Genomic DNA, 27,131 nt, shown 5'->3' with positions numbered 1-27,131 from the left:
TTCTAGGGAACTGTCAGTTCAAGAGTAGGCCAGACACAGAGTTCACCAATCAATTGCCTCTGACCAGGTTGGAAGGGCAAATGCCTTCCAACCACGGGTCTGAGCTTTGATCCTGGGTTCCTATACAAGAAGCTTGTATTAACCGCCCCACAACACGATCTGTCCGAGATCCTTGGAGAGCAGAGGGTATGGGGAGATGTTTCTACAGATGCTTCTAGGAGGTCCTATGTGTCACCTTCCATCTCGTCTCCAAAGTGTCAGACAGCTGGTGAAGGAGCATCAGGCAGAACTCCTCCAGGAGCATCTGATGAGCCAGAATTTTTAGCCTGAGGAGCAATTAGGGAAATGCTGTGGAAACATTTATGAGCAGCGGCATTCCCCAGACCTGAGTTGGAATTCTGGACTAGCTGGGTAACTTAGTAAAGCTACTTCTTTGAGCCTTAATTTATTTATATGTAAAATGAGGATAATATTCTCGTTGCTGTGAGAAATTAATGAAATACATATATAATGTGTCAGACACTTAGCAGGTGTTTAACAAATACAGGCTCCCTTCCTCACCCCTTTTGTACCTTTGCCCACAACCTGCCCTGGTGTGTGTGTGGCCCAGACTGTGGCTCTGACCTTTTAGCATAGACAAAGGAGAAATGCAAAGGGGCTAGACCGATCCAGTGAGAATCGGAGGGACAGTTACTTCCATGGCCAGAATTATTTGACCCTCCTCTTCCCTCTACCAACATAAACCTGTGGTTCTCAAGCTTTAGTTCTTCTAGGAATCACCTGGAAGTTTATTAAAATACAGATTCCTGGGTTCATCTCTAGAACTTTTGATTGAGAGTTCCAGATGGAGCCCACGATCTGCACGTTTAGCAACTACCCCACGGGGATTCTGATGCAGGTGGTGGTCCGTGGACCACATTGTGAGATGCACCAAGACAGTCAGGGCTTTGAGTGGGTTGGAAAGACAATGAAGGAGGCAGGCATTAATTTGGCACCTAAGAAAAAGTCTTTTGTCATTGATATTTAATCGAGCACACCAAAAGAAAGAAGGAGCCATACAGGAATCATGCAAATACAGTGAACTTCCAGGCAACCAACAGTATAAAGCCAGCTGATTAGCCTCCGTCAGTCTTTCAATCTGGACATATGAATAGTTGGGGAACTCTGGGAATATACAATCTCTCAGAGCCAGTGAGAAGCCCAGCTCCACACCCCCACCGCCCCTCCATGCTGAGGCAGCATCTGGAGCCCCTCTCATCCGAGGGCAAAGCACAGAGGTGTTTCCACACACTCTAACTGGCTCCTTTCCAAGAGGATCTGGCACACTCAGGACTTAACAAACATCTGTTAGCCGAAGTTAATTGGGGAAGACAACGACTGAACAATTTATATCAAAAAAAACCTTTCTATTTCTTTCCTGGACCACAGGGAGGGGGAGAAGAAATGGAAGTGAAAATAACGTCAAACCCAGGGTTTACACCCAAAGAGTAAATCGCTAACTCCAATAAGAAGGAAACAGGAGAGTTAGTTGTGGGTTCTCTGTAAGGAGAAATTACTGAACTGACATTTGGGCATGCAGGAGAAAAGATTTCCACTCCCCAACCCACACTGCCCCCATCAGAACATGTCAGTCCACAGTCCCACCCCCTCTACGCAAACCACACAGATCGGGCACTGGAGCAGGCCCCCACCACAGAGGGGGAACACAGTGCACCACTGCTGATGGCCACACCCTCTGAGCGAAGGGAGGCAGCAGAGTCCAGGTCCCCGCAGACCACACCACCCTGGGAACGGCTTACACCTGCGGACAGAGACACAGGTCAGAATTCTCTTCCATCTCAGACACGTTATGACCCAGAATCCTTTAGAACCAATGATTAATTCTCTTCCTTCTCTGAGGGACCAGCAACATGAGTCTTTTTAAACTATGGGCAAACCTGAACCCATTGCCATCTGCTTCTTCAGGAGTGTGGTTAGCAAATTGCACTCCAAACTCTACTTGGACCAGGCTGATGTTGAGAGGTGTTCACACAATCTTTGAGCAAAAACTGATAGATCACAGTAGAGGAGTCATCTACAAATATGATTGCTAGAGAGGTGAGGGGAACGGAAGGATGGGAATCAGACACCTGGCCCAGGGGCTGTGTGTACATTGGATTACTAGATAGAGATTTACAAGTTGCCTGCAGAGACCCACATGATCAGAATATAAACCTAACATTTTTTTCTTACTAGAACATGATACCACTTGAGTAGTATTCTGTGTGTAACAAAAAGGCTTAAGCTACTTTTGCAGAACCAAATAGGGGTTCAGAATTTGCCCCATTCATTAACTCAGACTTCATGGATATTCCAGATGGATCCATGTATGGTCAAATATTTGAGGTCATCAGTTTGTCTGGATCCCAGAGACATCAGCTCAGGAGTCCCTTGTCTATCACTCCATAGACAGAGGCTTGGTCATCAGTTAGATGCAATCTAATACTAAGATTACTGACACCTCAGAGAGCCATGCCCACACACACCCAACTTACAGATATTGACTGAGCCCACGCCTTCACACAGCCTGCAGGGAGAGGAGAGAGTGTACAGTTAGTGCTGAGTTCCTCTGCTTTTGCACCAAACCTATTCTCCTCCATGCTGAAGGAGGGGAGGGGCCCTAAGAGGCAGGGGTAGGCTACCCACCTGCTGCAGACAGCATCAGTGTTGGTCCTGCTTGCTGGGATCCCCAAAGGACAGGGGTATATTAGGTTTCAGGATCCAAAAGGCCAGTTTATGCCATGTTTGGCTTTTGGCCATGGAATTTGGTGAACTGAGAAGTAGAGATGAGGGGGGCATCCTCCTGGTCCCTTGGCTGGAAATGCCAGCAAAGCCAAAGTGGTGATGGAAGCTGCTGCTACCTAGTTAGATGTCTCTGAGCAGGAAAAAGCTTGCCTATTACACAAACAGATTCATTTTTATCCCAGGATATTAAATGATACCCCAGATATCTACCTGATTTCATTCAATGCAGAGGGAGGCTGAAGAAGAGTATGGTGTGGTTAAGAGCCTGGACTCTCCAGCCAGGCTACCTGGACTTAGATCTGGCTGTGCCGCTTACTAACTGGGTGACCTTGGGCAGGTCGCTTAACCTTTCTGTGCCTCAATTTCCCCGGCATAAAATGGGGATGATAATACTCGTCTGAAAGGATTATTGTAAAGTCTGATTGAGTTCCACATGGAAAGTGCCTAAAATGCAGACTGGCACATAGTAAGGAAATCCAATATGTTTCCTACCAACATTATAAACATCTCATTTCTGTAATCCCAGTACCTTGGGAGACGGAGGCAGGTGGATCACTTGAGCCCAGGAATTCGAGACTAGCCTGGCCAACATGGAGAAACACTGCTTCTACTAAAAATACAAAAATTAGCCGGGCATGGTGGCAGGTACTTGTAGTCTCAGCTACTTGGGAGGCTGAGGCAGGAGAATCACTCGAATCCGGGAGGAGGAGGCTGCAGTGAGCCAAGATTGCACCACTGCACTCCAGCCTGGGCGACAGAGTGAGACTCTGTCTCAAGAAATATGTCTGTATCATTTATGATGAGACATTTATGCCACTGCAGTGAGCTTTTTATAAACACTCCCTCCTCCCTCACACCTCTGCACTTTCTGTTCTGTCTCCCTTTTTGTAGCTTCCCACTTCAAACCTTTTTCCCCAGGAAAGCTCTACCCTGCCTCATTCTGCCCAGCTCAAAACACTTCTTCACTCATCTTTTGAGTGAGGATGTATGCATCTGGCTCAGTTTCCTGCCACTCAGTCTGGCATTGCCACAGCCTTAGGACTGTGCCCTTTCAAGGAACCCACAGTGCCCGTGGTGGTGCCTGTCGAACCACAATGCTGGCGACAGCTATCTCTGAGTTGAGTGGCTCTGGATGCTTTTGTTTTCTTATTTTCTGTCTTAGCAGCAATGAGCATTACCTCATGTAATTAAATTAAGTGTTTTAAATGCCAAGAGGAGGCAGTCTCTTAAAAGGTCCATGGCCACAGTACACATAGCACAATATGCTAAATCAACTTTAAAATCACATGCATTGGGGATGTGTGCTAATAATTCTGATATATTAATCCGTTCATTATTAGTATCATAATGAAAATCAGTGCAAGTGCCAGCTGCTCACTGAATGCTAGTGAGTGGGTTGGGGCCTTAAGCGTCCGAATGCAGAGAGATCTCCTGTGACTTCACCCAGAGCCCCGAGGAAGCTGACAGAAAAGTGTGTGTGCTTGAGTCAAGCATGGAGCGAGTCCAGCAGCGTGGCCAGGCTGCCCTCAGTGCCGCTTCACGGAAGGTTTCTAAAGCCGACCAGGCCTATGAGTTCCCTCTCCATGGGGGCAGCCTGGCCTGACCATCATCTCTTGACAATCACCTCCTCCCACTGGGGCTTGCTATGTTCCATTAACACTCACTTAATCCTGCAACAGCCTTATGAGGTGGATTTTGTGATTATCTCTGTTTTACAGCTGAAGACACTGAGGTATAAAGAGGTCACATACTAATAAGTGGTGGAACTGGGATTTGAACCCAGAGTGAGCTCATGGCCTGTACTCTCCACCTCTATACTCTACTACCCAGTCTATCCTCCCCACCCTGAAGGGACCCAGTTAGAAGCTCTAATGATGTGGCCGTCCCAAGTCCAGAGGCCCATGCAACCATCCCAGGTGTAAATACACATCACTCTGCCCTACACTGGCTTCATCTGCCCTCAATTCTTGGCTCAAATTAGCACAGCTTCTCCTCAGCTGTTGAGAAGGCAGCCTCCTTCTCCAACAGCTTCCCTGGGCCACTAACCCCAGGCCCTGGAGGACTGATGTATGTCTGTCTTGTCTTCCTTTGCAAGGACAGAACTTGTGCTGCTCATTTCTATTCTCTGGTCCTGAACACCAGGCTATCTAGGCTGATAGGATTCTTTTCACATCCCAAATCAAATGGCCTTCAACTAATTTTCTAAATGATTCCAGCTTTAAGAACCCACGGAAGCCGATTACAGAAACGTCCTTTCAGCCAAGAGGGTAAAGTAGTGGCCTTGGAATGAGCTTCAGGTTCCAGCCCGAGGGGCCGTGCAGGAGGGAGAAGAGCATCGGTGGCCAGCCCGGAGACCGGTACATTTTAGCTGAGCCATTAACTGGCTCTGCTCTTAGGCAAGCCCCTTCCCCTCTCTGGTGTCAGTTTCCCTATCTGCAAAGTGGGGACATGGTTGGAGTCCATGATTTCTAGAGTCTTTCTCAGTTTGAACATTCTCTTCCTGGAGGATTTCAGTCCAGCTCTGAGTAGGGACGTGAAGGGACCCTGGAGCCCCCGTCCTCATTGGATCCCCTCGCCCTCCAGCAGTTTGCAATAAGTGGTGATCTCCACGTCCAGGCCCAGCTTGGAGTTCATCACCTCCTGGTACTCCTTGAGCAGGCAGGCCATGTCCCGCTTGGCCTTCTGCAGGGTGCCCTCCAGCTCGGCCAGCTTGCAGTGGGCATTGCTGAGGGCTGCCTCACCCTGCTGCTCAGAGTGGGCCACCGTGGCCTCCAGCTTGCAGCGCTGTGGAGATGGACAGAAGGGAAGGAGTTTGAAAAGGGTGCAGGTTGTGGGGACTCTGGTGGGTCTTAAGTGGCCTTGGTCATCCTATTTTATCTCCATTCAAAATGGTTAACTTTTGAACTTAATACTATTTAAAAGAAATACATCAATGGAAAATTAACTAGGCAGGGACATGGCCCATTTGGATGTTTTTTCCTTCATTTTTGTACACTGTATCATAAAACTGACTTGAGTTTGGCAGGTGAGCCATTAGAGGGAGGAAATGTTAGCACTGAAATAGGAATGATCATTATTAGTGATATTACCTTATATTTGTATATACCATCGTTCATTTACAAGGTACTTTCATAGATGTTATCTTATTTGACCTTCAAAGTTAATCTGCAAGATTGCCACAACAGGCATTATTATTCCCATTATACAAATGAAGAAATTAAGACTCCAAAAGGCTGTGACTTGCCCTAAGCTATGCAATTAATTAGCGCCAAGCTCAGGTATTCAAAGGCCACTGTGCAGGGTCTCACTCTTTGGCCTGCTGAGATCATCTTGCTGAAAGAAGCTCCCACGTGCAACAACTACCAACACGCTAACTGCAGCCCCTCCCTTCACCCCACTTAAGAAAGCATATCAGAATCAAATGAACAAAAGCATTATTATTACAGGGACAACTTCGAATCTTCTCTAATTTCACATCTAAAAAGTAAACCATTTGCATATTTCACTACTCAGCTCTTAACCACAACAAATTACTAGTGATACATCCTGCACAGTGATGAAGAACAGCAGCTTAGAAGGGAGAAGACAGAGACGGAGCCAGCCATGTGTGGGAGCTCAGTGTCATGCTGGAGGTAGTATTACAAATCACTGGTGAAAGGATGGATTACATAACCTATTTTCTTACAATATGTAGAAAAGTTAATTTAGAACCCTACTCACTGTGTATACAAAAAATAAAATAAAATAAAGTTCAGATGGATCACAGACCTAAATGCCAGAGGTAAAACTATAAAACTAATATGGGGGAGAAATTTAAGAGACTACCTCTATTATCTCAAAACCTTCTAAGTCTAAACCATTAAAGGAAGAACTTAAAATGGATTTGGGCACATCCGGGTTAAAGATTTGGGTTCAACAAAGGACAAACAGACAAGTGATAGACTGAGGGAAAGTTAATTGCAACATGTGTACTGACAAAGGCTTACAATCCAGATAGAATGGACAAAGGAATACTGCAAATCACCAAGAAAAAAGAAGGGAGCCACAATAGAAAAATGGGCAGATATATGAGTAGACAGTTCTTAGAAGGGGAATACAAATAACTAGTAAGTGATAGAAAGATTTCCTATCACTGGTTAACCAAAGAAATGAAAATTAGAATAATAATTAGGTGCCAGTTTACACCTATCAGATCCACAAGAATTTGGAAGTTTGGTAATGGCAGGTGTTAGAACAGGAGCCCTTGCATGCTGATGATAGTAGTGTACTCTGGCACAGTTCAAATACACGCCTCTCCAAAGATGACAGCAGTCCTTGAAGATAGGAGGGAAGCAGGAACCAGACAAGAAGCGGTAGGTGTATGGAGTGGGGTCTCGGCGTCCCCCAACCTGCTGCTTGGCGTTCTCCACCTCTGCCGTCAGCCTCTGGATCACGCGGTTCAGCTCGTTGAGCTTATCCTTGGTTCTGCGGAGGTTCTCACCCTGCTGGGTGACTGTGGCCTTCACCTCCTCACACTGTGGGTTGAGAGGCAAACAGCAGAAACAATGGCTAGAGGCTGCAGTTCCCGACCCAATCAGCCAGGCTGCTGTTCCGCAGCTCTCCTGCCTTCTGGCCCTGCTCTACCCGGGACCTCAGTGGCAGCCCCTCTAGAGTGCAGGAGTGTGTTTCCCAGAGAAACTCGAGGCTCACAGCTATCCTCCTGTCTCAGTGGGGCAGTCCTGCCCTCCAGACTACCTTGGTTTGGTACCAGGTCTCGGCCTCCGCCCGGCTGCGACTGGCAATATCATCATACTGAGCCTTGATCTCAGCCACAACCAAGTCCATGCTGAGCTCCCGGCTGTTGTCCATCTTCACCACCACAGACATGTCAGAGATTTGTGATTGAAGGAGGTGGATTTCCTGTAGGAGACAGCAACCAGTGCCCTCAACTCCAAATCCCCTTCTGATCCTATCTCCTCAGGAAATTTAAAAAAAAAAAAAAAAAGTCCCAACTCTGAAATTAGAAAACTACCAGCAAGTCAGGAAAATTTTAAAATTGTAGTTCTAAGAGTAGAAGCTGGAATTGGGACCGTGGCCTCGAAGCAATGTAACGTGGAATTCTACTAATACAGGGATCAACAGGGCTGGATTTATGTGCATGCCGCCACCCTGGGCCACCCCGCCTTGGGGCCTGAATAATCCAGATCAGCTGTAGCTCTGTGCGCAAATCTAATCAGCCAGATCGTGGCCAGAGGTAGAGGCCTGGATTATCTGCTTGGGTTTTTACACTACCTGAATTAACAAATTAAGTGTCAGAGCTCCACTTCACGACGTGGGAATTAACCACATTCTTTCAAATCATCTTAAAGGAAGAGCATCACCCACTTCCACCCAAACAAGATAAAAATCCCCTCTGGTCACAGAAGGAAAAATATCCGAGCCTAGGAAAGTCAAGAATGTACAGTTTTCCCTAGAACCTAGGAACCTGGACAGGCCACACTCAAAGGAAATCCTCCCCTGCCACCTCTCTCACTTGCTCTTCCAGAGATGGGGAGAGATTTACCTCCTCGTAGAGGGACTGCAGGAAGACTGGCTCCTCCCTCAGCGGCTCCACGTTGGCCTCCAGGTCCACCTTGCGCAGACAGGCACAGTCTACATCCTGGTGGAGACAGACACGAGAGGATAGGAAGTGACCTTTGTCCCCCTTGCTGTACCCCTGAGCCTCGGCACTCCTCATTGGGCCCTGAGACCACCTCCTGGCCCACCTCTCTGCCTCTGGCCTGCCCCTGCCCAGCCACCCTGCACTTACAAGTCTAACCTAGACTTCTCATCTTCACCTTCAAGGACCCCCTAGAAGGGACAGATCCTTTGTTATCTGCCAATGACATTACCTCCCATTGCATAAAAGAGACCACCTGTGGAAACGAAGTGGAAAGAGGTCTGACCCCTTCCAGAGCTGAGGACCTTGCCAAAGAAGGAAGCCTGATGCCACGGCCCAGAACGTCAGGCTGCTGCCTCCCAGCCAGACTGACCCACAGAGCACAAGCCTGTGACAATCACAGAGCCTCTCTGTAGATTGTCCTCAGAGCCCAGGTCAGGAAACACCCAGCACTCAAATAGCTGAGTCTCCTGCCTGGGACCAAGGCCAAGCCTTTATTGGCAGATCTGTCACCAGCCCCCTCTCCACTCTGTGATATTTACAAATAAGGAGGCTGGCAAGCAAGCAATTGCTTGTTAAAGAACATTCGCATGCACTTTCACTCAGCAACATGAAACAAAAGGGAAATCATTCACAGTTTTATTTCTCTGGGCTTTTCCATCATCACCAATTGCGCTGAATGACGGCCACACTTTTAAATCATTAACAAGCTGAGAACCAACCCCTAGTCTGGGATAACAGGGGGACGCAATGCCCGCAAGAGAGCAACACAGAATTAAAATTGAACATTGCAGCCAATCCGGGAGTTAAAAAAAGCCAAGCAGGAGCGTGGTGAAGTTTTCTTTTTATGAAGCCGCCATTGGCACCGTCTGGGTTCCTGCATGGGCTCCACGATGGCTTCTGCGGCCAAACTAACCCACCTTCTTGTGCCAGGGGCTCCAGTGCCTTACCACCAACAATTGGGCTGATGGGAACCTGACAGGGCCCACAGCATCAGAGCATCCAGTGTCCAGGATTTAATTCTTCCCATGTGAGAACAGTCACTCACCTTCTTCAGCATCATGAACTCGTTCTCAGCTGTGGCCCTGAGGACCAGCTCTTCTTCATACCTGAGGAGAGACAAGCCAGGTGGAAAGGCCCCTGGGACTGAGGACCTGGCCAGGCCAGAGCCCAGGTGTGCCAAACTCCCTGGTTTTCTCCTTTCTCTGTGCCTTTGCAGAAGAGGCTTGGCCTCTCTGGACTTCTATTTCCTAGCCACAAAGAACCCATTGGAAGGACACTGGACTTGAAGTCCAGGTCCCTGGTATCTGGTCCCAGCTTAACTGAAGTTGCTGCAAAACCCGAGGCAAGTCATTTAATCTCTTTGTATCTTGGTCTAAATCACCAGAGGTGCAGTGAGGCACTCAGTAAACATTTGTGGAATTATTTAAAACAGACCGATGTTCCACAGAGCCTTTAAATTCTACACTGTACAAAACATAGAGCTCTATGAAGCCACCCGCATGAGGTTTTATTCCCTCTGCCCCAATATCCAAGGACTTGAATTCCTAGAAGCAACTTCTTGTTCAAGCCATTCCCCCACCCTCCTCCACCAGCCAGCCCTCTTTCTCTTACCTGTGAGACTACAGCCCCGGAGCAGCCCTGCCCCCACAAGGAAGACCAGAGTTCCCAGAGCATGGTTTTCATAACTTTTTTTTTTTTTTTTTTTGAAATGGAGTTTCACTCTTGTTGCCCAGGCTGGAGTGCAATGGCGCAATCTCAGCTCACTGCAACCACTAACTCCCGGGTTCAAGCAATTCTCCTGCCTCAGCCTCCCAAGTAGCTGGGATTACAGGCGTCCACCACCACACCCAGCTAAATTTTTTTTGTATTATTAGTAGAGACAGGGTTTCATCACGTTGGCCGGGCTGGTCTTGAACTCCTGACCTCAGGTGATCCACCTACCTCGGCCTTCCAAAGTGCTGGGATTACAGGCGTGAGCCACTGCACCCGGCCTGTTCTCATAACTTTTGAATTACACGGTCATTTGGGGCTACAGTAAGCACTCAGCTCTATAATTACCAGCCTGCACTCCACCAGAGTGGGAGGCAGACTTTGATGCCTGCACACTGAGGACTGTGTCTACATTTGCTTCACTCCAAAGGAGGTGAGGACCCACTGCTGGGTCCAGCCAGATGGTAAAACCTGAACTTCCAAGAATCCCAAGGAGGGTTAGAATTACCAGGATTGATTGAGGTCAAAATCACCCTTCACTCTGTCTGTATCTACAAGGTAAGTACAGTGATCCAGTGAGTTTAGACTAGGTAATGGACAAGCCAAACAACTCAGGAAAACCCAGATTTATATTGGTATTTGAATTGTGGAGCCTTGCAGAACAAGAACCTGATGGTTTATCTGCAGAATAAATAAAGGAAGAGTCCAAGTTCATCAGATACTTGGAATGGCTTCAGCCAGTTCATTTTCAGATATCTCTCCAGAGCCTTTCACTTTTCTCCCGTCCTAGCTCTGACTGCTCCGGGCTCCTCCTCTCCAGCCCTGCTGGCCTTGCTCCTCCTGTTTCATTTGTTCCTGTCTCTTCATCTGCATCAGTCTGTGCCCTGATGTGTGTCCCATCCCTCCCAGACTGGGAACTCTTCTCTATAAATATTTTCCCAGCCCCCAGCACAGGGCTGCAAGAGCTAGCAGCTGACATGAGACAAAGCAGATGGGTAAAGCAGAAGTGTCTGATAGCTCATCAGGACAACCCTGGCCTTCAGCAATCTTGGCTTTTGGAGGAGTTACGTGGTCTCAGCTAAGACCGATTCCACTGCCTAGAACCATCCCAGCCCTGTCATGCTCACTTCTTCTTGCAGCCCTCCAGAGCCTCCTGTGTGCAGTTGAGCTCTGAGGCCAGCCTGCCGCTGTCAGCCTCCACGCACTCGGCCTCCCGCTGCAGAGTCGCAATGTAGCCCTGGAACAGGGGCTCCAGGTTGCTCTCACAGCACTCGCGGTTCTAGTAGAACTGCAGCTTGGTCTCCAGCAATTTGTTCTGCTGCTCCAGGAAGCGCACCTGCCATTCAGGAAGGAGGAAAGAGACTAAGGGGGAAGCCTGAGGGTAGGGTTTGCCTGGTCCCCCAGAGCCCTTTCTGCCCTTGAAGATGGCCCCTGCCCTGCAGCAGCCTGTGACCTTCCCCAGGAGGCCAAATTATTGGTCAAGTCTGAAAGTGCAGGTCACAAGTAGTCCCCAAGTTACTTCCCTTCACCCATCCCCCCTCCCAGAAAGAGCACACTATTTATAAACATTCATTTATTCTACACAGAATGAAATTAACATCTGATCCTGCAGAAATATTTCATACTATGCATAGTAGGCAAATAATGTTCCCCCCAAAAGGTGCCTGCACTGAAGGATCTGAAATATGAGAAGGACTCAACTCGCTATTACTGGCTTTGAAGATGGAGGAAGAGGGGGCCACAAGCCAAAGAATGTGGACAGCCTCTGGAAACTGAGAACAACCTCCAGCAGCCAGCCAGCAAGAGAACAGGGACCTCAATCCTGCAACCACAAGGACCTCAATTCTGCCAAAAACCTAAATGTCCCTGGAAAAAGATGCTTCCCTGGGGCCTCCAAAAAGAAATGCAGCCCTGCTGACACCTTAACATCAGCCTTTGAGGTAGTAAATTTGTGTTGTTTTAAGCTGATACGTTTATGGGCATTTGTACAACAGCAATTTTAAAATGTACACACCATGGCCCTTCCTTACTCTGATGCTGGGGCACTGAAGCCCAGGATGGGGGATCCCAGGCCAGGAATTAGGAGACCTCTCACTCTAACTCTGCTACCAACCAGACCACTTCGCCTCATTCTCCCTGAATTTCATTGTAAAACAAGACAGGAGAAATACATTAGCAGTGATACACTGGAAGCTGCAGGCCCTATCAGGCCCACAGGTATGTTTTACTTGGCTTGCACACTGTTTTATAGAGACCTGATTAGTTGCCAACATTTAATAACTGAGTGGTTTCAAGTAAGAATCTGGATCTCTCTGACCCTCTTGACATACCAGAAGTTCTGGCAAGGCTGGGTAGGCCTGTGGCTGGAGTGAGCAGCAGCTACTGCCCTTCTAGGTGGGCACACCTCTCAAGTTTAGCATCATTCATGTGACCGCCCCCATTGAAGTTTGCAGTTACCAGACCTAAAGCAGGTGATTTCTTCTCCAACACCAACCTTTTGGGAGTACAAGCCTGGTACAAACCCTCAACTGTCTGACTGTCCATGCTTGTGGGACAAGGAACCAAAATTCTGATTATCCAAAAGGCATCTGCCTTGGGTTTTAACATGCAGACCCAGGTCATGGGACAGCCCTCTGGCAGGATTAAACCCACCATATCAATGCACTTTGTAGTCTGGAGCACAATGCAGTTTGGAACCTGCGGGAAGAAGGCTGAAGGGAAGAGGGTGGCCATCAGCAACACCAAGGGAGGGGAAAGCCAGCCTGGTGCAGTGGTATAAGTTCCTCTCTCCAGACCCAGAACTGACGCCTCTCAATAGAGAGAGCAGCATTCATGGGTTATGCCCAAAAGGCCACATGCAGAGACCCCTTTGAGCCTGCATTCTCAGGGCACTCCCTGTGCTTTTGAGCAAATTAGGAAAAGATGCCTCCAGCCCCTTGCCAGGGCGCACGGTTCTGCCAGCAAAGCCTGGGCTGGATTCCAACCTCCCCTGCTCTTGCTAGATGTCCTTGTGCAATGAATAACCTGCCTAACTCTATGGTCAGCTTCTTTGTGCTGATGGAAGGGAAGAGTAATCTGGACAGCCAGCGGTATGTTAACAATGGACGCCCAGCACCTCTGTGTGCAGATATGCCCTTTTCTGATGTAGCATTGATCTGAGAGCAGAACTTCCAACCACCATCGCCCTGGTTTGTGCCTTCTTATGCAGTCCCAGGATGTAGATATGCACACCATTCAGCCCTGGAAGATGAGCTTCTCCTCCTTTAAACTTTGGTGGCTGCCCTCCCCCAAAGACTGTGAGCTCCTCGGGAGGGCATCATTAGGTTAAAGGAAACCAGAGCTATACACTCAACCAGGAGGACTCTGAAACTGCAGCATCAGAAAAGTGCAATTCAACAGCCTCTCTCCGGACCATGCTTTAAGTTTCTCACTCACTGCCTTTAATCTATCCATGTGCTTCAGGGTATAAAGTGCCTCGGACAGAAGTTTTAAGGGTTCACAGCCTTCCTATCACGTCCCCTCCAAGGAGGAGCAGGAAAGGATCCTCTCACCCCTCTGCATCCTGGCTCCTGCTCCATGCTAGGGATGGCAGCATCTTCTCTAAGGGGGAGGTGAGACATGCCTAAGCAGAGCTGCCTGCTCTGCCCACACCTTCCTACTGTGTGCCGGTGATATCAGGAAGATGGACGGCGCACACACATCATGCTTGCTGCTTGCCTATGAGCGGCAGCAGCAAACCCTCCTGTTCTGTCTGGTAGTTTCAGATTCATTACTGCATTTGACTCACATGGCAACACTTGAAAGACCCTGATTCAGCCATGTTCTCAAGGCCACATGCTAGTCAGTGACAGGAGAGTTTGAACCACCCCATCATCAGGTTCCAAGTCCCTTTCCCCTTCCTAAGCCACAGTCCCAGGAAACAACACACAGACCCACCTTGTCAATGAAGGCAGTAAACTTGTTGTTGAGACACTTGATCTGCTCCTTCTCCTCGTGCTTCACACACTGGGCATTGGGGTCGATCTCTAGGTTGAGGGGTATGAGGAGGCTCTCATTGATGGTGACAGATGTGATGTGGGGCGGGCTGAGCTTACAAAGGCCCCCTGCCGGGTAGCCAAACCTGCCTCTGCTGTGTAGGGCCCATCCACAACTCACCGTGATCCGGGGAGACCACACCGTACACAGGATCTGACTGCCAAAGCCTCCCAGGCGCCTGTAGCCTAGCCCCCCAGGACTGCCCCCATGATGGGCCGTGGCACTGACACAGCTGCGATCCCCAGGCTTGGACACAATGGCAGAGCGGGAGCTAAAGTTCTTGACCCTGCAGCCAGAGCTGATGCGGTAGGATTGGCTCGCCATGCCTCTGCTCTGCGGGACAGTCCCCTGGTCTGAGGATTGAAGGATGACACGGTCTCACACTGGAGGCCTGTTATCGCTCCCGCCTTTTATTGGGCAGGGGACAGGCCTCCTGACAACATAAAAGGCAGAGAACGTTATTAATGCCATTTATGAGCATGGGAATCTCCCGCTAGGCAGACCGTGAGGGAAACTGAAACCTGCCTCTTTTAATAGGCATATCAAAGAGACCCTGCATCCCAACAAACCTGCCCCTGCCATTCCAAACTCACAGGCCTAGACACGTCTATCAAGCCCCTAATTCCCCTCCAACCTGTGAGAGGACCAGGAATCTTCATCCCACCAGGCAAGTCAAGGCTTGGGCCAGCACATTCTTGAAACTCCAAGGGTCCTATGTCCCACGAAAGTCCCACCCAGCCCATCCTTTCAGGTTAGGCACTTGTGGGGCAAACCCTTCAAGCCTTTCCCTATGATTGCTGTTAGCTACAATTCGTCTTATAGGGTAGCCTTTGGACTTTGTGTTGCCTCCCCTTGAAGGCAGAAGTCATGTCTATACACCTTTATATCCCCTCTAGCAACTAGTACATACCAGGTATGTTCAGGAGGGAGTGGCCAATATCTGCAGAGCATCTTTATCTAGTCCACAAACACTAACTGACCCTCCACTATGTGCCAGGCCCAGTCACTGGCCTCAGGAGCTGGCCTGGAGCAGGTGCCTTCATTTGGCAGACAAGGTCCCACCAGAACAGGCCCTCAACTACAGGCTGGGGGAAATAAAGCTAGGTGGACAGTTTGCCTGTGAAGAACCTGACCTCACTGGAGAGACAGGCAGGGAAGAGTCAAAGCCAGAGAAGGAAAGGTGACCAGGTAAGGGGCACAGATAGCATGTTCTTAGCCTTCCTAGGAAGGTCACTTATAGCTGGCCAGAGGGTCACCGAGGAGGCAAGACCGAAGCCACGTCCCAGAGGATGGCAACATCTTTAGGGAGAACAGAGGCGGGGGTGCAGAGTCTCCAGGCACAGCATAACCCTAATTCCTAGAGAAATTAAGCAGTGCATGAGATCCTTCACAAAGCAGGGCCCTCGGCCAGGGACTGCCCACCCCTGCCTCCCACCCCTTCCTATAGGGCACTTTCTGTGTCACACCAAGAACAGGATGGAAATGGGACTTAATGGGGAAAGTGCCTACCTTTTTATACAGCACAGCAGCAGTCTGGAGGTAATTATGGCAAACCGCCTCAGCCCCAGGCCCCTGAGTAGAGCTCTCTGTGCGTGAAGACAAGAATAAAAAATAATCTTCCGGAACTCTCTCTCAGAGAAACAGGCTTCGGGAAGGGGCACAAGAAAAGAGCCAAACAGCTCAGGAGAGAGTAGGAGTCTTCCTGGTCCCTTTCTCTCACACACGTGCACACGCATACACATCCACATACACACACATGCATGCATGCACACATTCCTCACAAGAGAAAGACACAGAGGACAGAGTCACATGCTAGGAGTAGAGTGTAAGGATGGACACAGAGGGAGCAGCTTCCGGCCCAGCCCCGGGAAGCATCAGTCTGAGATGGGGGTCTTGTTTCTGCATCTGCAGCACAGAGCTCCAAGGGGAACCAAGACAGCAGAGGAGGCCTGGGGAGGCGCCCTATAAATTGAACTCTGTCAAGAAACAACGTCCTCCATCCATTTGTTCTTTTGGCCATGTGGCTACCTCACCGCTTGCTGGCCACGGAAGGACAATTCCCACACTAACCCTAACCCATGGGGAAGAGTTGAGTGTGTCTGAAGGTGAGAGGGCTTCTCCATGGTGGACACACTAAACAAGGGAAGCAAAACAGAAACTGGAATTCAAAGCTGATGTTCTGGAAGGGCCTGTCTCGTGCTGGTCTCTATTTGTTTCTTTCAGTCAACCAGCATTTACTGAGCACGCACTATATGCCAGCCACCTTTAGATGAGCTGGGAATATACCAGAAAATAAAATAGACAAAAAACACATATTTCTGTGGGTTCATATTACAGTGGGAGAGGTGAATAGTAAACTTAGATAAATAAATTATATGTTAGATGGTGATAAGTGTTACAGAAAGAAGAAAGAAACAGGTTAAGGGGAGTCAGGAGAGCTGGGAGAAAGAGGGGGTACAATTTCAACTGTGGTTAGAGTAAGCTCCACTGAGAAGGGGACGTTTGGACAAAGGTTTTAAGGGGGTAAGGGCAAGCCACATGTGCCAAGGAAGGAGCTTGCGCAAAGAGCCACAGTGGGAACAAACAGGCCTGGTGTTCCCACCAAGAGCAAGGAGGCTGGTGTGGTTTTTGCAGTGAGAGTGAGGGAGTGAGTATGGGCATGGTCAGAGAGATACAGCGATAAGGGGTCTCCACACAGGTCATGGAAGGCCAGTGAGCTGTTGTAAGGACATCTGCTCCCACACAGAGTGCCGTGTAGAGCCTTGGAAGGTTTTGCACACAGGACTGACATGACCTGACTTGTTTAAATGATCACTTTGACAGCTGCCTGGGAAACAGACTGTAGGCGACATGACAGTGAAAGGAGGGAGAAGGGTCAATCCTAGGAGATGGCAGAGGCTCCTGCCAGGGAAGAGGGCATGAGAATCCCTGGAGGGCGTGAGAGGTGGCCAGCTATGGATAGAATTTGAGGAAAGAGTCAACTAGATTTCTTGACTTACTGGATTTGAGATGTAAGACAAGGGGAAGAGTCAAGAACGCCTCCACATTTTCTGGTAGGTTAAAGTTGTCTCTGCAACAAAGATAAGCAGTAGCACAGTGAGACAAGTTCCAAGGCAGGTGCCCCAAATGCTCATCGTGGCTTTGCTGACTCATGCAGCCTGGCACAAGTCACCTACCCTCTCTGGTCCCCAGTGTTCTCAACTGTACAAGCAAGGGTTGGACCGGCTGACTTTCAACATTTCCTAAGGAAACCATGTGGTCTCCTTTTTGTTGGAAATCCTTGAGAGTCACCTTGGCATTTGTCCTCTTTCCAGGCTTAAGAATCAAGAGATCACTATCTATCCAAACTCAGAGTCCCCCTCTTGTTCCCTAAGTACCAACATTTCCTTTTTGTTTTGTTTGTTTGTTTTATGTGTGTGCTTACATTTTTAACCCAGTCTAATTGAGGAATAATTGTCATACAAAAAGCTATACACATTTAATCTATACAACTTAATGAATTTGGAGATATGTACACACCAGTGAAACAGTCACTATAATCTATGCAATAAACCTATCCATCATCTCCAAAGGTTTCCTTCTACCCTCTTGATTTATTATTTATTTATTTATTTATTATGTGATAAGAACACTTAACATATGATCTACTAGCTGAGCAAGTTTTTAAGTATACAATACTATGTTTTTAACTATGGGCACTATGCTGTACAGTAGATCTCTTGGACTTATTCACCTTGTATAACCAACACTTTTTAGAGTTATACTGTTCTATTTTGAGCTGATAACTTCAATCACATGCAAAAACTCTTTACTTGTACTCCCTCTCCCCAAAACTTTGTCAGGATTCACTTCTTTTTATACTGTGTATCCATTAACCAATTTTATGATCATAGGTTATTCCTCATACTTTTGTCTCTTAACTTTTATACTAGAGTTAAAAGTGATTTACATATTACCAATACAATATATTATTCTGTGTTTGTCTATATATTTATCTTTACCAGTAAGATTTATATTTTTCTATGCTTTCATGTTGCTGTTTCGCATCCTCTTGTTTCACTTTGAAGAACTCCTTTTAGCATTTATAAGGCAGGGCTAGTGGTAACAAACTCCCTCAGCTTTTGTTTGTCTGAGAAAGTATTTATCTTTCCTTTATTTTTAAAAGACAATTTTGCCAAATACAGACCTTTTTGGTTGGTGGCAAAGTAAAAACTTTTGCTTGGAGCAAAGTAAAAACTTTGCACACTTGGAGTGTATCATCCCACTCTTTCTAGCTTGCAAAGTTTCTGCTGAGAAATCTGTTACTAGTCTTGGTCAGTGAAGAGGAAAGTTCCCTTGACAGTAATGAGTCATTTTTCTCTTACTACTTTCAAAATTATCTTTTTGTCTTTGACTTTTGACAATTTAATTACAATGTATCTCAGCGAAGACCTCTCTAGTTTCAACTATTTAGGGTCTTTGGGTTTTATGAAGCTGGATGTCCATTTTCCTCCCCACATTTGGAAAATTTTCAGCCATTATTTCTTTCAATAAATATTTCATACATATAATAAATATTTCATCTTTCAATAAATATTTCATCATAGGAGTTTTTCCTTCTAAAACTCCTATGATGCGTATATTGGTTTGCTTATGGTGTCCTGTAAAAATCCCACAGTTTTTGTTACTCTTTTTTTTTCTTTTTCTTTCATTCCTCTGACTCACTAACTTCAAATGACCTGTCTTTGAGCTTGTTGATTCATTCTTCTGCTTGATTGGGTAGGTTGGTGAAGCTCTCTACTGACTTTTCAGTTCAGTGACTGTGTTCTTCAACTCCAGAAATTCTGTTCAGTTCTTTTTTGTGGTTTCTATCTCTTTGTCGAACTTCTCATTTTATTCATGTGTTGCTTTCCTAATTTTGCTTAGTTGTCTATCTGTGTTCTCTTGTCATTCACTGAAATTATTTAAAACTATTATTTTGGGCCAGGCATGGTGGCTCATACCTGTAATCCCAGCACTTTGGGAGGCTGAGGCAGGTGGGTCACCTGAGGTCAGGATTGCAAGACCAGCCTGACCAACATGATGAAATCCTGTCTCTGCTAAAAATACAAAAATAAGCTGGGTGTGGTCGTGGGCACCTGTAATCCCAGCTACTCAGGAGGCTGAGGCAGGAGAATCACTTGAACCCAGGAGGTGGAGCTTGCAGTGAGCTGAGATTGCGCCATTGCACTCCAACCTGCGTAATAGAGCAAGACTCCATCTCAAATCAATATATAAATAAATAAACAAACACTATTATTTTGAATTATTTGTCAAGCAGATCATAGATCTTCATTTCATGAGGCTCAGTTCCTGGGGCTTTATTTTGTTCCTTTGATGGCATCATGCTTCTCTGATTTTTCATTATCTTTGTAGCTTTACATTGATGTCTGTGCATTTGAAGAAGCAGTCACCTCTTCCATTCTTTTTAGGCTGGATTTGGCAGGGAAAGCCCTTCAGCAGTCACCCCAGTCAGCAATCTGGGTGGGCCTGGTGCCAGAGTCTACAGGAGGGTGTGCTCAGTGCCAAGGTCCTCAGACAAGTGGGCCTGGTGCTATGGTCTGGAATCCATAAACAGACATAGTGATGGGGTCCTCAGGTGGGGCTAGTGCTGAGGTCCACAAACTGGCAGGTTTGGTGTCAAGGCCCATAGGTAGGCCCAGTGCCAGGGTTTGTGGGCAGATAGGCCTAGTGCCAGGGTCTGCAGCTGAGTGGGCCTGGTGCCAGGATCTAGGATGCTCAGTTGGGCCTGGTGCCAGGGTCTACAGATGGGCCTAATGCCAGGGGCCAGAATCTATGGGTATATGGGCCTAATGCCAGGGTTTGTAGAAAAGCTGGAAGTTCACTTCATTCTCCCTTTCACAGCAGAACTCCCAGGCTGAGAGGATCTTTCTCTTTTCTCTCTCTCTCTCTCTCCGCTCTCTCTTTCTGCACTGTGCTATATAAGCTTGGGGGAAGGGTGACATCGGTGAAGCTATCCTTCTTACGCTTTTTCAATACACCTTACATCTTTTCTTATTTCTTTGCTCTACACAGGTGCTATAACCTCTCACCTGGGTTCTAGAGCTCTCATAAAGATATTTTTGTCCATAGAAGGTTGTTAAATTGGTATTTCTCTGGGGAGGTCAAGGGCTGGAACTATCCTGCTGACATCGCTCTCCCAAGATTTCTGGTAGTTGTTCTCCATCACTTCTGCATGTTTTTTCGGTCCCCTTGAATGTGATATTATCTGAGCCCTAGGCCTCTAAGGCATCAAGATGAAGCCTCAATGTCATGCCTTTGACCTCTAGCTCACCACATGACATTCTCCTGCTTTTCAAGAGCGACTATTTTCACTCTTATGAGGAAAAAAGAAGCAAATCAGGCCCTGAGTGCTTTCCTTTGCTTCTTCTATTTGCTAATGTCACACTCTTTTCCTCAACCAATAGACCTCCTCCTCACCTTGTGCTCCATTCCTTACCTGTGCATCCCTGAGCTGCTTCTGGTTTCAAGAATTACTTGCAGAAAATAAAAGTCAACTTACTTTGTTGTCTTTGGAATTGATATTACATAGCCTGCCTTCAGGCTGTTATAAAGGTAGCCTTTTAAAATCTGGATTTAGGCCAGGTGCAGTGGCTCACACCTGTAATCCCAGCACTTTGGGAGACCGAGGTGGGTGGATCACCTGAGGTCAAGAGTTTGAGACCAGCCTGACCAACATGGAGAAACCCTATCTCTACTAAAAATACAAAAACTTAGCTGGGCGTGGTGGTGCAAGCCTATAATCCCAGCTACTGGAAGCTGAGGCAGAAGAATCGCTTGAACCCAGGAGGTGAAAGTTGCGGTGAGCCGAGATTGCACCATTGCACTCCAGCCTGGGCAACAAAAGGAAAACTCCATCAAAAAAAAAAAAAATCTGGATTCAAATATCTCTCTTTAGCAACATTGATTTCTTTACATGCCTAGCTCTTTTTCATTAAAATTATTTATGAAAGTACCTGCAGAATTTTATTTTCTATTTCTTCCTAGGGTCTCTGTGTCTTACCAGTAATTTCTTGAAATTCAATTGTAAAACACACTTTTCTAGAGTTACGGTAAATATTCATATGTCCAAAAACACTATTCCATTGCTGTGATGGAAAAGCAGGGAACAAGCTATCTTTCTCTTAGGTTTATTTATTGTCATGTCAGCAATTAGACCTTTTTGGACCAGGAAAGGACTTAGTCCCGTGGATTCCTCTGCCCTCTGGGAGATAAAACTGCTGGGAATGGACCTCAATAATTGCAGGTGCTCTGTCCCTGACATCCGTGTTCAGGTATCTGTATCTGGCATGTATTCTGATACAGGAAATTCTTCATTCAACAATATTAAAGTCTTACAGTCTGCAGTTTCCAAAGCATCATCTCCACTCTCTGGTGAGGTAATTTTCTGTGCAGTTTTGTTTCTTTTTCTCTTTCCTTTATCATCACTTAAATACTTCCTTCCTTGATTTCATAACATTTTCAAATGCCTTCTTCATAGTCTGTCCTTAAGTCATGAGTTCCACCCCAACAGCCTATGAATTTACAATTATCTCTTTTTGTTGACATTCCATGTTAACCTGCTAATTCCCTATATTCGCCATGCTTTTTCAGGATTCAAGGAAGACCCATGTTTCAGCAATTTAGATGATGGGAGAATATGGTGAGGCTAACGGAGGACATTAGGGAGAAAGGACATCTATCTCAGCAGTAGCATCAAGTTTCTTCTCCACGGTGTGCAAAGACTAATGGAAGAAGGCTTATCATTGTTCAGTATCAATGGCATCTCCACTAGCCCACGTGAGGTGTCAACTCAGGAGCAGCTGCCCCTGCTTTCTTTGAGGGGGCTGTGCTTGTATATTCTCAAAGATAGAAAACTGGGTTGGGCTAGTAGATCTGCATCTCATATGTAACACCCCTGTTAAGCAGAGTCTCCCATCAAGACTGGCTTTCTCCCTGATATCCATGCTGGTCATGGTTACCTCTGGCCCAATTTCTGGCCTAATCTTGCTAATCTTGTATCCAGGGTCACACAGCACAAAGCATGGCAGCTTTATATAGAGATAAGCATCCGAGAGCACTTTCCCCAGAAGGACCTAAGTGCAGGGCAGGAAGAATGTCCTGGATTACCAAATGCATTATTGTATTCACGTAGTATAAACAAAGCTCGCTGCTGTTTAAAAAAAAAAAATGTAATAGCCCAGATGACAAATCATCAAAGGAGAATGGAGGATGGAAGCAGTATGCTCTGATGGAGAAGAATTTATTATCATTGACATTGTTTAGAATTGCTGATGATTGGTGATAATGAAGACTAATTTTTAGTCTATTTTATTATTGTTGTTAAGTTCTGTACAAAAAAACTTACTTCTTATGGTCTATACCTAGGGTGGAACAATCCCACTGCCCCTGCACACAGTCCTATACACCACTGAATGGCTCAAACACAATAAAAGTTTATTGTTTGCTCACTTAACACTACTGAGAGTGTACACTTGTCCGTAGGGCAACTCTCTTCCAAATAGTCGTTGAGGAACAAAGTTCTGATGTTGCGATTCTTTGCCTCACCTTGCAAGATAGAGCAAGCCTTTGAGCTGTAAGATGCTGGATAAACTGCCAAAGAAAAGCTAAGAATCTTCTATTCTAGGGACTGAGAGATGAATGCACTACATGGCCTTTCTCTTTTGCCTCCAGCTTAAGGATAGCTGGATTTTTTACTAACGTCAGCAACATTATAAGGGTGTCCAAAAAAACAAAAACAAAAAACACAGATGGGTAGATCTCAGTTTGGATCTTCTGATATGCTCAGCTCCTGAAGGAAAGCTGACAATTTTTGGCCATACTCCCCAGATGGGAAACCACCAGGACTGGAGGTCCCTGTCAACAGAGAACAAAACTACAAAGGCAGCCCCATTCATGGCCCACCCAAGCTGCCCTGCCTGGCGTTCATCTTTGGCAGCCAGCCTTTACTTAGTACCTACCTGAATGTTCCTGTTGATGGTATCATGGCCATGCAAGCTGGTGCTCTGTGGCCTATAGGGGTGACATAGTGGTCACTGAGTGCCTATCTTCCTCCTCATCCATGAGTCCTTGGCCCAACCTCATCCACTTATCCATCCATTCCATCCATATTACTTATCCAGTACCTATTTGTCACCACACTAGACACTGGTGACACCAAAATGGACCACAGTGAGTCCCTGCCCTCATGTGGCTCACAGTTACTGGACAAGATGGAAAATCAAACATCTGCAGTACATTGTGATGAGTACTGTAACATCTTAATAGAGATGTGCAAAGATGCCTGGCTCTGTTGAAAGGAAAGGCCCCCTGAACCAAGTCTTGAGTTTCCAGACCCAGGGGATAACGTGTACAAAGGTAGAGAGGCATGATCAAGAATGACCCTCAGAGAAGTGCTGCTGAGCATAGTTGGAACTGGGTGTTGTTCCCCGGCAGCGTGATGAGAAGTGAGGTCGGAAATAGGCCAGGCCAGGACACAGAGACCTGTGTACCACCCCTAGGAGTTTGGACTTTCTCCTGTCAACAGTGAAGAATTTTCAACTGGTAGTGACACACAGAAGTGGGTGGATCAGGATGAATGAATTGATGGATGGGTGAGAAGAGGGAGAGACTGGATGCATGGTCAGATCAACTAAGTAGTGGGATGAAGAACAGATTGTGGAGCATAATAAATTAAGCAGGAAATCCAGCTAACAAGCCAATACATGAAATGAAATGAAAAATTACATAGGCCTGAGCTAAGACAGTGTTGGAGGAAATGGAAAGAACCACAAAGTATCTAGAAGGCACATCAATTTATTGGATGTCAGGGGAGAGAAAAGAAGTAGTCCAGATGATGGTTCTCAGGTTGGCAGCTTGTGAGAGAGACTGGGAAGTGGTGCAATCTCACTGCATGGAGAGCAGGAGGAAGTGCAGGCATGGTATTTGTGGATGAGTATCCGAGCTCAGTTTTGGGTATGTCGAGGTTGAAATGCCTAGGTGACATTAAACGAAGAAACATAGAAAACACTAACTTGTATCAAGTATGTGTGATGGGCAGAATGTGCTCAATGCTTTCCAGGCATCAGTTCATTTAATCTTCCCCTAACCCAATGTGGGAGGGTGTCAGCTGGGATCAGCTAGGCTATTTAGTGGCAAGAAACAGCCCCAAAATCTCAGTGGCTTAAAACAACAGTGCTTTGCTTCTAACTCATCCTCCACATCCACCATTGTTGCCTAAGGGCTTTGCTTCTTAATAAACTTACTCCAGGTCCCTGGAACAGCCATGACGGAGCAACTACTCCCCGGAATTTTTCCAGTTGCTGTGGCAGAGGGACAGAGAGGTCTGGGGATCACACTGACAATGCAGCATCAGGACTGGAATAGCCTAGGACGAGCTAGGCTATTTATCACTTTTGCTCACACTTCACTGACTGGAGCCAGTCACACCAAAGGGCAGGGAAAGGCAATCCTGCCACTTGTCTGGAAATGGGGAGACCTAGAACTATCTGGTGGCCAGGCTAACAACAGTCTCCGGAAGATGTAGTATTCTCACTCCAGAGGTCACTAAGGCTCAGCTAAATGGGTTGGTCACCAGCAGGTGAGTACAAGAGCCAGCTTGCCCAAGGCCAGTCTCCTAAACCCCACATCACTCTGGCTGACTGTCCAGAGGAAGCTGGATGTGACAGCACAGCACCTGGGCAGAGGGGAGTCCTCAGTTGCCACTATTCCCCATTTAATGACAAGCACTCAACAGGTCCCCCTGCAACAAGGATGATGGTTGTTGGCATTTGGAACCCCTCTGCAAAATGCTTTTCAACTGAGAGCTTGGTATTAAGTGAACTCTGCTTTCCTGGAGGTTGAACGTAAAGCCATCTTGCCATCTGTGTTAGTCCATTCTCATGCTGCTATGAAGAAATACCTGACACGGGGTAATTTACAAAGAAAAGCAGTTTAGTTGACTCACAGTTCCACAAGGCTAGGGAGGCCGCAGGAAATTTACAATCATGGCAGGAGGCACCTCTTCACAGGGCGGCAGGAAAGTGAATGAGTGCAAGCAGGGGAAATGCCAGACTCTTATAAAACCATCACATCTCATGAGAACTCATTATCACAAAAACAGCATGGGGGAAACTGCCCCCACGATTCAATTTCCTCCCACCAGGTTCCTCCCACAACACATGGGGATTATGGGAACTGCAATTCAAGATGAGATTTGGGTGGGGACACAGACAAACCGTATCACCATCCAAGGCACAGTTTTGTGTCAGGAATAAGCAGATAAGACAACAGAATGGCAAACACAAGCCAAGTGCCCTTCTCTGGGCAATACCCTCCCTGTATACAGTATAAGTCAATTAAAAGCATCAAGATTGACCAAGCTCCTCCTGAGCTGGTTGAGAGGATTAAATGAGATAATTGTGCAATGTATTTAGCACAGTGAGTAACATATACTGTACTACATGCTCAATAAATGGTAACTTCTACTGTTATCTCCACCTTACGGTCTCACAGGCATCTCAAGCCAATGTGAACCTGAAAATATCACACGCCATGGGGTCCTAATTTAGCATAGTTACAAATTATTCTACCCATCTCTGGTTTGCAGGACAAACTCAGGGTCATTGTGCAGGCCAGATGCAAAACGTCATAATCAGTGAAGCGCTGCACCACAGTCGCCATCCTGCTGGCTGATGCAAAGATGAGGCAGCAACATAGCAAGGAGAGAATGCCATTCCCAGTCCATAAAAGGAAAAGCTTGCACAAGATGGTCCCTGAGAGCCCATGGGGGCTACACCGTGGTCCCTGCAACCCTGAGCCTCCAAGTAAACTTCACATTATATCCAATGTACTTAATGCAGCCTGAAAGCCAGTAATTCACTTTAGAAATATTTTTGTCCCCACAGAAGAGTTCTAAGTGAAACTTCATGTATTTAGTACCTTACAAAGTAACACCTGTTTCTCTCATAATTCTAGATCAGCAGAAGGTCCCTGTCTGTGAATTAGAACCCTGCTTCTAAGATGCTTCCAAACTAAGTGAGACTGATAGCTGAGGGAGAGGACAGAGAGCTCAGGACAGAATAAGAGCTTTGACCCAGGACAAGAAGGGGGAGGGCGCAGCTACACCTGAGGCAGCATGGAGGCAGAAGCAGTGTTTCTGGGGTGCAGAGTTCTGAGAAGAGGGTGTACATTACCAGGCTGAAGAAAGTGGGTATCTGAGGGAGCAGCTTAGAGTCTCCTGCATCTGATGGGGAAGGGAGACGCAGGCTCTTCTGATTTCTAGGGTGAATAAGTAGCCCTAAAATCCTATGGAGGGCTATGTACAATAAGCTAGGATATTTGCTGTGGTACTCTGTGAGGAAGGGCAGAGCAGATGCATTTTTCCTGTGTTCCCCGATTTGCAGCCAAGGCCTAAAGCTGAGCACAAGAGGTTGTCAGCATCCCTCCTCTTCTAAGACAGTTGCACACACCTGGTCACCACCCCTCTTAGCCACAGGCCCAAAAGATGGTCTCCGAGGACAACTTAGATGGAAGGCCATCCAGCAGCATGGAGGGCAAGATGTGGCCATATGTTGCAAGGCAGCACCAGGGTAGGGGACCTTGTGAAATCAACCCTCCAACAGGCTTGTGGGCCACCACCTAAATTTAGAGGCAGCCACGGAGACTGCTGCCCTAACAAGCTATCTCCTAGGCAGGGAGCCCTGCCTGACCGTCCCTCCCCTGACTCAATACATGCTGCAAATCTCAAAAGAGAAGGAAGGTGGAAATGTGTGATGAAAAGACCCCCATCCCACCAGGCCATGAGAGCCATAAATATGCTAGTTTGGGCATGTGGGGAGGTGGCCTAGTTGGGGAGGTGGGCAGATAGAAGAAGTTTAAATAGAGCTTAAAACTGAAACCTTACAATGAATTTCAATTTTCTTAATTTCTGGAATAAGATGAT

General features: G+C 46.9%; 1 protein-coding gene across 1 annotated transcript; it reads right to left on the bottom strand.

Annotated features, from left to right (window-relative positions):
• Positions 1 to 1,144: 1,144 nt before the first annotated feature.
• LOC102120983 (keratin, type II cuticular Hb5-like) lies at positions 1,145 to 14,494 on the bottom strand. The gene is given in 9 exon segments (XM_065523506.1): positions 1,145 to 1,801; positions 2,535 to 2,570; positions 5,352 to 5,568; positions 7,173 to 7,298; positions 7,519 to 7,683; positions 8,327 to 8,422; positions 9,471 to 9,531; positions 11,263 to 11,471; positions 14,072 to 14,494. Coding segments are annotated over 9 exon segments (1,485 nt in total). The 3' UTR covers positions 1,145 to 1,649.
• Between the last annotated feature and the right edge of the window lie 12,637 nt (positions 14,495 to 27,131).

Source organism: Macaca fascicularis, chromosome 11 (genome assembly GCF_037993035.2).
Source record: "Macaca fascicularis isolate 582-1 chromosome 11, T2T-MFA8v1.1".
NCBI lineage: Eukaryota > Metazoa > Chordata > Mammalia > Primates > Cercopithecidae > Macaca > Macaca fascicularis.
This window is presented reverse-complemented; position numbering and strand designations above follow the sequence as displayed.